The sequence below is a fragment of the Solanum stenotomum genome, chromosome 8 (assembly GCF_019186545.1).
Source record: "Solanum stenotomum isolate F172 chromosome 8, ASM1918654v1, whole genome shotgun sequence".
Classification (NCBI taxonomy): domain Eukaryota; kingdom Viridiplantae; phylum Streptophyta; class Magnoliopsida; order Solanales; family Solanaceae; genus Solanum; species Solanum stenotomum.
The window spans coordinates 25599491-25609086 of NC_064289.1; the positions used below are offsets into that span (position 1 = coordinate 25599491).

The 9596-nt window shown below is 35.0% G+C and overlaps 1 protein-coding gene across 1 annotated transcript; it reads left to right on the forward strand.

Annotated features, from left to right (window-relative positions):
- The first annotated feature begins 1196 nt into the window (after positions 1 to 1196).
- Positions 1197 to 5941, forward strand: LOC125872784 (transmembrane 9 superfamily member 4-like). Its single transcript, XM_049553574.1, has 7 exons — positions 1197 to 1409; positions 2038 to 2078; positions 2249 to 2834; positions 2929 to 3066; positions 3160 to 3316; positions 3420 to 3904; positions 5579 to 5941. The coding sequence occupies exons 1-7, from the start codon at positions 1261 to 1263 to the stop codon at positions 5796 to 5798; spliced, it is 1776 nt and encodes a 591-aa protein (XP_049409531.1). The 5' UTR covers positions 1197 to 1260; the 3' UTR covers positions 5799 to 5941.
- The last annotated feature ends 3655 nt before the right edge of the window (positions 5942 to 9596 follow it).

Below are 9596 nucleotides of genomic sequence, written 5' to 3' on the forward strand. Positions count from 1 at the left end.
CAAGTATATAGAATCAGCTCACAGTACACAAAGCATAAAGTTTGGGGTACAACCCCAACAAAATCATACAATCCATAAAATGGATGTTATATTACTATGACAATCCTAGGGAGTCGATAGAGTGAGTGCAGAGTTCAATACAAAATGACCAAACTGCTAAAACCAAAAACATCTCAATGACACACATGAAAAGTGTGAGCCATCTCAAACCTAACAATACTTCTGGTCTCATGCGACGTCTCAACATCTGGATCAAACTTGATTTTCTAAGTGTAAACTTGATTTCTTACCTCAATGTCTTATGGGGAATCTTGATGGGATGTTAACCCCTTCAATCCCTCTCCACAATTCGGTGAGGAAGAGTTTATTTTATTGTTGTTTCTTTAGCAAAAGCAATTCTCTTTCCTGTGGATCTTCCTCCAACAGAATCAATGGCATCATATCTAGCTTTACTCTCTCCTTTTCTCGCTTAGGCTACTGCTCTGTGTGTTAGTAGCGAAACTTTGCAGCCGCTGCTGGAAGCCATGTCTAGGGGATAAATCCTAATTGATATGGATGGTGTGAGTCAAAGCTGTTTTTCCCATCCTTATGTGGTGTTATCATTGAGAAAATAGCTGGGAGTCGTGGTTTATATACTAGAGGGTTTGAACACACTTCAAATTCCCTAAGTATCCACAAAGCTTCGTCACCAGAAGCCTTTGACGCGACACATCAAGCTTTCTATAGAGTTTCTTGGCCAAATGGCCTCCGACGCATCGCATCAACATTTTCTATTGTGTTGTATCAAGGGTTATCCCTCACTAGTGTGCACCTTCGCTTAATGGGCATACCTTTGTCCAAATGGCAAACTGTTTGAACAGTTAGAAGCTAGACTTCAAAGTTACAAGTTTTCTTCAAAATTCATTACCAATCCTTTATAGATCAAGACTTGTGCATCTTAAAGTTATGGTATGTTTCACTTGTTAGCATAAGTCCAAGGTTCAACCTCCTCTTGTTTCTAGAGCACCCTTATCTTAATATAAATAAGAACCAACACATCAAGCACTTATACTTTCTCATGTTGTATATATATCTAGTGAAGAAATGGGACATACTGTTGCATTGGGATTTACTTATTTGTTTTTTAAGATTATAAGTGTTAAACTGTAATTTGTGTGCATTGAATCATTTTTTTTCTTTTTCATGCTCTTTTTCAGCTTGGTGCTAGTCAGCAGTCATTTTATTTGACTTCATATTTTTCATCTTAAAAGCCAAAGAAGAATGGAGAAACCTGTGGTAATACTCATTTTTACAACTGTAATTATGAGTCTTGAATGCCTAGTACAATCAGATGCCTCTACACATCGGTATAAAAGTGGAGATGATGTTCCTTTCTATGCAAACAAGGTTGGCCCATATTCTAATCCCAGGTAGATGCCTTAAACATTTCCATCACTATGTGTTTGATGCTTTTGTGTTATGTCTTTCAAGAAATGTCATCCACTCTTCAGTTAGTGTCAGGTATATAATTTCATTAATTGGTTAGGTAACAACAAAACAACATACCCAGTGTATTTCCACAAGTGGGGTTAAAAGAATCATTTCATCAGCACTTCAATATCACGTAAAAACATGGAAGTTTCTGTCCCTTTCCCCTAGAAATCCCCGTCCACGTAGTTTCTATTCGAAGACACTTTCTTCATAGCTGCATACATATTAATACATCATACTCCAATTGTTTTCTGATCGATCAATTTTATTAATATAATATTTACTTTCTGCTTTAGGTGGATAGTTAGCTTGGTGAAGCAGATGTCAAATTTATTTTCTACCTGATTATAAATCTTATAAAACCCTTGGAATTGGTCAATAGAAAACGATAATATAGTTTGATGAATCAGACATATCTCATTTGTGGATTAAACTAAGGTGGTCATCTCAAAGGCCTTAGACAATCTTGTTAGGCATTTTAATGAAGCAAATAAAATGAAACATTTCTCTGATGTTTCTTACTGGTTTTTTTTGCTTCCATAATATTTTTCATTTTTCCTATTGCAGTGAAACTTATGCTTATTTCGATCTTCCATTTTGTCAACCAGGTTTTCTTCTTCACTTTTATTAAGTCCTTTATTGTATATCACTTTGAATAAGGATCACTATTCTTATTGCACATTTATCTTTTTCTTTTCTTTCCTTTTTGTTTTGTCAATCTTCTCTTAGGTTTTCCTATTAATCTTATTGGTTACCTATTGTGCTGAAACATTATCAGATAATTTGTCAAAGAAGAAAGAATCTTTTGGTGAAGCATTGAATGGAGATCGCCTTACATTTGCTCCATATAAGCTCGAGTTTTTAGCGGACAAAGATGCCAAAGTTATATGTAAGAAAAGGTTGACAAAGGAGGAAGTTGCACAATTCAGAACCGCTGTTGCACTTGATTACTACGTCCAGATATACTATGATGACTTGCCAATATGGGCGTTCCTTGGGATGGTCGAGAAGGACGGAATTGATGACCCTAATGAGTACAGATATCACATTTTTACATTTTATCAATTTGAAATTTACTACCACAAGGACCATGTTATTGAAATCCTAGTTAGAGCCGATCCATCTTTTACAGCTGATGTAACAAATGATGAGGGAGTTGATGTAGAATTCCTGTACACAGTGGTGTGGAAGGAAACTAACGCCCCATTTGAAAAGAGAATGGACAAATACATGAGCTCTTCTTCTCTGCCCCATCACTTAGAAATTCACTGGTTCTCCATTTTAAACTCACATGTGACAATTTTCATCTTGATGTCATGTATGGAAGCAATTTACTTGCGAGTCCTGTGGAAAGATATTTATAAGTAAGAAGATATATCCATTTTGTTCTCTTAAGTATGATATGGTTTGACCTTAGTATCAGACTAAAGATACTCCTTTTTCCTCAATCTTGTAAAGTCTTGCACGGGATGAAGAATTTTCTGATAACCAAGAAGAAACTGGGTGGAAAAGCCTCCACGGCGATGTCTTCCGGTATCCAAAGTGCAAGTATTTGCTTTCTTCAGCACTTGGTTGTGGAACACAGATGTTGGCAGTGTCAGTAATTTTTTATATTATCTTGTTTAAATAAGAAGTAAAAATCCAGCATGAACTATTTGTGAAGATTCTTTCTTGATCATGTTTCCGCAGCGTGGTGGTCACTCTATGTTTAGGCATGCTTGGTGTTTTTCAACCGTATGATCGAGGAGTTTTGCCCACTGCTTTGGTCATAATATATGCAATAACTTCTGCAGTTGCTGGATTTTCGGCTGTATCTTTTTATCATCAGCTCGAAGGAAGCAACTCGGTATGATATGCAGGATTCTTGCTACCTTACACTCCTCTCTTAAATTGAGCTCTTAAAATAATATTGTACAGATAACCTTATCAACTTATTTTTGGCATGACAGCTAAGAGTTATATTGCTGACGGGAGGAATATTCTCTTGCCCCTTGTTGCTAACCTTTTTCTTCCTTAATACTGTTGCATTCAACTATGGGTCTACTGCAGCACTTCCTTTGGGCACAATTGTGGTTATACTTCTCCTCTGGGTTTTGCTAGCATTACCGTCACTTGTGTTAGGTGCGATTTCTGGGAAGAGAATAAGGTCTGAGTTTCAAGCTCCTTGTCACACCACAAAGTGTCCTCGTGAGGTTCCCCCACAGCATTGGTACAGGCGTGTCATAACCCAAATGGCAATGGCAGGACTTTTGCCTTTTGCTGTCATCAATATTCAGCTATATTACATATTTGCAAGTGTTTGGGGTCACAGGATATACACAGTATATAGCATTCTTTTCGTTGTGTTCATTCTCCTTCTGATTACAACTGCTCTTGTCTCTATTGCTATGACATACATCCAACTTTCCGCTGAAGATCATGAATGGTGGTGGAGGTGCGGCTTTTCTCATCTTATAACTATGATGCTTTTGTTACTGTATATTGCTTTTCTCTCATAAGGTGTAAATTATCATTATCTCCTATCCAATTATCCAAAGCAGATTGATTTGCTATTCTTGGAAATTAGTTGGTGGGGGAATTTCCACATCTTGTTATCCTGAATTCTTTGTGTCGCCGTTTAGTTGGTTCTTGTCTACGTTTTCCAGTTTATGACCATAAGAAAGTCTGAACGTATCTAAGAAAAACTCAAATCTAACTATAGAGAAGCTACTAGAAGAAGAGAGATTCCATTAACTGAGGGTCTCTCGGAAACAGCCTCTCTACCTCTACGAGGTAGTGGCAAGGTCTGCGTACACTCTACCCTCCCCAGACCCCACCTAGTGGGATTTCACTGGGTATGTTGTTGTTGTTGTTGTTGTAAAGGCTAGTTCATACAATGAGAAGAGCTTGTATTTATAGCTATAAATTAACACTTTGTGTTACCTTTTAACTAACTATTGGAAAGTTTGTTACAACAAACTAACAAGAAAGACTATTCTACCCTCCATCATCTTAACAACTTTTAACTACCTACTTAACCAACTAATCAATCTGATCAAGTCTCATTACAGTCAATGCTCTTTAAATAAGTTCTGCTTTTCATGTTTTTTGCAAATTCATGTTCTAAGTTTTTTCTTCTCTATTTATCAGTTAGTAAGGATCAAAAGTTTAGCTTGAAAGGCTCGTGTTTGATTCTTTTGTCACCAGTTCTCTTAGTTGGTGATCTATAAATCTAACTTAAGTTCTCATTCAGGCCTGTGGCATTCCATGGCCCTGGACTGCTGGTAATCTCCCCTTAAAACGTTTTTTGAACTGAGAAATTCCTTAGTGGCAGTAGCACACGATCTGAAACTCAATGGATAGTAGCTAGGCTCATCCTTAGCCTTCTCCACTGAAATACCAGACTTTTGTCTGTGGTAGAGTTCGATCCATGACGTGCTCCTCACCCATACGTCATGTGCTGCGCTTTACCACTAGACGAAAGACCTATGGACCCTCATTTAAACTTTTAGTAACCAAAACAGAATAAAAACTGTAAGTGCCTCATGCTATTTCGTTTAGTTTGTGATTCTTCCCAGTCTTAATTAACAGGAGAGTTCCCTAATCTTCATTTGCTTTTTTTTTTTCAAAAATACAGCTATCGAGGTTTGAATCCCCTTCCTCTCTTAAAGAATTGAGGGGCTTGAGCAGCATATTAAGAAGCTCTTTGTCTTCATTTGCTTTTATACTTTCTAAAGATGTGAATAGATTTTTCTGGGTAATCATATGTTGAAGTCACCCTGAATCTCTACCTTTCTGCTATGGTTGTACAAGAGGTGCCGGTATCTTGGCTTACCTTATAGTGGCTCTTGAGGATATCCTTAAATTAGCCATGTCAGCCATTTAGCTTATTGGAGAGCATAGCCTTAACTTTGCACTATAGGAATTCCTTGCTAGTTCCATGGGGACAGTAGGGCACCAAGTTTATCTGGTCTTGCAGGCAGGCTGTAGTTATCTTCATATCCAGTATTTATCATGTAAAATTATTTTTGCGAGAGGATTGTCTTAGTCACCTATAAATGTCTGATTGCTAAGCAATTGTAATATCTTGCTATGTCTTTCTAGTTGACTAATTGCTCACTTGAAACAGGTCTTTTCTTTGTGGTGGATCGACTGGCTTGTACTTATTTGGTTATTCCATCTACTATTACTTTTCACGGTCAGACATGAATGGTTTCATGCAAACCTCATTCTTCTTTGGATATATGGCTTGTGTTAGTTATGGTGTCTTCCTCATGCTAGGCACTGTTGGCTTTCATGCCTGTTTGCTATTTGTCCGTCTTCTGTATGGCTATATCAAATGTGAATAGCTGGTTGCTTTCAGGAACATCCTTAGCTTGTTTGGAAAAAGTATGTATTCATGCCATATTTAGGAGGCTGTTCTGATCAAAGGAGGCCACAATGTTCCTTTAATGTAACAACAAAGAGATTTTCTTATTCAAAGTTTCATCAATGTTACTTTTTGTTACAATTTACTAGCTTATAGTCTAGTACATCATAATTTATATGAATATACGAGAGATCTTGAATTTTACACACAAAAGATCGGTCATGTTTTTGTTCTCAAGAGATCTCATATCCTTGGGGTGTTCATAGCCAAAAAGAATTGCTATAATTGTAGCTTCTAAATCTAAAAAAAAAAAACTCAAAATTTGTGAATACTAATACTTATAGCATAACACTCTTTTGACATGATAAAAGTATCAAGTTTCATCTTTAAATGCTTTATAGTTTTTAGTTAGTGTAATTAAAGTTTTGACAAGAAAAATAATTCAATGACTTGGCAATTTTGGAATGTTATTAAGGATATAATATAAATAATAAGAGGGATTCTAGAATCTTATTTCAAAGATGCGATAGTAGGAAACTTTATTAGCGAATACAAGTTTCACTTTTGAGATATTTTAATAAATTATTGATATATTTTAAAATCATTTTTTAGTCTATAGTGAGAGTAGAACTATTTTTTAGTGCTATCCTTTTAATCAGAAAAATAAAAATAAAAACTATATTTAGTGTGTCATTATTCTTTTTTTTATTATTTAATTAATCGATATGTAGTTTTTATAATTTCTTTCTTAAATATATTTACATATGCTTTTCGAATTTTAATTCTTTGATATTTTTTATTCTTTTTGGTATTAAGTCAATTCTCTCCGTGAGAGGGTAAGGCAAATAAACACGTGATCTGTTGATGGTAAATTTACAATTTATATGCTTATTAGCATGTTAGTTCTATTTTTTTTAGTGACATTTACATGGTACAATTTAAGTCTTTTTTTTAGAACAAATATTTTACTTGATGTAAGAATTATATATCCATCTAAATTAGTATGAGTCTCAAGTAGCTCTTCGACATTCGGATATTTCAGTCATTTCACTTTTCTATTGTCCTAACAATATTGTACATTTGTCTTTTTCTTTTAATCCTAGTAAACTTAGTTGTGCTTCACGCAATCATAAATAACTCGTTTAATTTGTCAAAAAAAGAATTAAAATAGTTGACTGCTAAAAGTTTTGTGAAGGTTCTTTGTTGTGTTTAATCCAAATATATCATATTTGAAGTCTTAATCAAGTTTATATAGTATTTAAGTTTTTGTATCGGTTGTAATTTTAAACCACTTAAGCTAAGAGTTTACATTTTATGATATCATCCTATAATTTTATTGGATATGTGTATCCCATGCTTTTATAATTTTATACAATTTTTTTAAATCTATCTTGTATTCTTCGTATGTTTTTTTGTTTAGTTTGTATCTTTCTCACAAAATTAAAGAATTTAAATCAAATAGACTTGTAAATTTAGAAAGCTCAGAACATCAAAATGTCATTATCCTCCTTGTTCATCAAATCAAAACAATTTTAAAATATTTATTGTGGTTCAAGTAAAGATCAATTATAGTTTTATAAAATTACTCTTTTCCTCCAAATATTGTAGTCTCTTACTACTTTCTTTTTTAATGTTCATATTCTTCGAAAGTGTAACATCTCGCAAATTGAAATATCTAGGAAGAAGTTAAGAATTGGAAATAGTCATTTTTGGAAAGAATATAAAAATATGGAAAATTTGTTAAGTATGTTAAGTTGAGTTTTTGGTCAACTTCAAACGACTATAACTCCTAGCTCAAGATGAGTAGGTGTGTTTTCAGATATCTTAGGAAAGATCTTGGAATAATCTTTCCAACGCCACCAAGTTTACGCGATTCCGAATTCGTATGATGGAGATATGCCCACTTGAAGTTGGGTTGTTCAATTAAGGAAAGTCTAAACCGGATTTTGGAAGGGTATTTTAGTCTTTTCTTTTCCCAATTATTTTAATCCATTTTAAAAGTTTAATTGGGATCAAATCAGAATTTGGTTAGTTTAGAAAATTGGAAATTTACACTAGGCCTTGGAGAAAGGAGAAAAGAGGAGAAAGAAGGAGAAAAGGCAAGATTCGTCAAGAACGTTCAAAAGATCAATCCTACGAGGTATGTGAGATCACATAGCATTGGGTTAGTTCACCCACGCGTCAATCATGATTTATTTCAGCGAATTTAAGTCTTTGAAAGTGTAGAAATNTTGTGGATTTCGCGAAAGATCTATCCTACGAGGTATGTGAGATCACATAGCATTGGGTTAGTTCACCCACACGCCAATCATGATTTATTTCAGCGAATTTAAGTCTTTGAAAGTGTAGAAATTGAATTTTTGATGGGTTTGTTGAAGTTCCTTTGAGTTCTTGATTCGTTGAAATTGTTGAGTTGTTTGATCCAAATTCATGTAATTAGGTGTGATTTCAAGTTGAATCTTTCATACTTTGAACATATAATCGATTCTAAGTGTTTGGGGAAAAAATCAAGTGAAATTAGAAGGTTTAGAGATGAAAAACGAAGAAGAAAAGTCGGGGAACACCTGGGTAGGGTCCTGGGGCGTCGCCCCTCTAAGAGCCCCAAGAAGGGGTCTCTGAATTTCAAGGGTTGGGGCCCCGTGCCAGCCAGAGCACCCCAAGTCACTCTCTGAATTTCAAGGGTTGGGGCCCCGTGCCTCTCAGAGCACCGGGACGCTAGTTCTTCCCATTTCTCCCCCATCTTTCCATGCTAGTTCCTTAGCAACGTACCTATATTTCCTAGTTGATTTCAACACTCTAAGGTACATCTAAACATTATGAAATCAACCATAAACATGAGATCATGAACCTTGAATCCATAATCAAATTCAAGGAAAGTTAAAATCAAAGTTAAGAGAAGTAAAAGTCAAGTTGAGCAAAGATTAAAGAGTAAAGATTGAAGTTCATTTCTTTAAAGTATATGGGGACTATGTGTTCCCAAAGAGTTTAAAATGTTTTCACATTTAAACAAGAAAAGGAAATCTTGATTTCCAAAAAGCCTTTGAGCAAGTTTTCAGAAAAGAGTAAACGCTTTCACAATTAAGTAAGAGAGGAAATTTTGATTTCCAAGATAGCCCTTGAGCTAAGTTTTTTGAGCAATTATCTCAAATCACAGAAAGAAGTATGTTTCTAAAACATAAGAGCTAATATCATATTTGGGAGTACTATTGAGCACCGATATGGAGGAGAGTTCAGACAACTCACAGCCCCCATAAACCATGTAGCCTTCATGGGTAGAAAAGGGTCATACTTTTTAGATGATTCCTTAGTGCTTTTTAGCATAGACTAGTAGATCCACTTAGTAATTAGGTTCTATACCCTCGGCAAGGTATAGGATGGCCCTGACAGCGTGAGGTAAAACATTGTATCATCACAATTGCTCTTACATGATGGTTGTCGGTTAGAGAAACTCCCACAAAATAAATTGTAGTCTTATATACACAATTTATTTGTATTTTTACATACATTTCAGAGTTATATTGTATCTTTGCATACACACAAAATTGACATCCATGTTTTAAAAGATTTTTTTTATATTGCACTTGTTTTATACTGCTTTATATTGAAATGAGTTCAGTTAAGTTGAGATGAGTTGAGCCAGGTATGTTCTTCAATTCCGTTCAAGCTTATGTCTTGTTTTAGAATTCCCCTCGCATACTCGTACATTCAATGTACTAATGTCATTTGGTCTGCATCTTCTTATAATGCAGACACAAGTAACCATGATCAGCATCCAGCG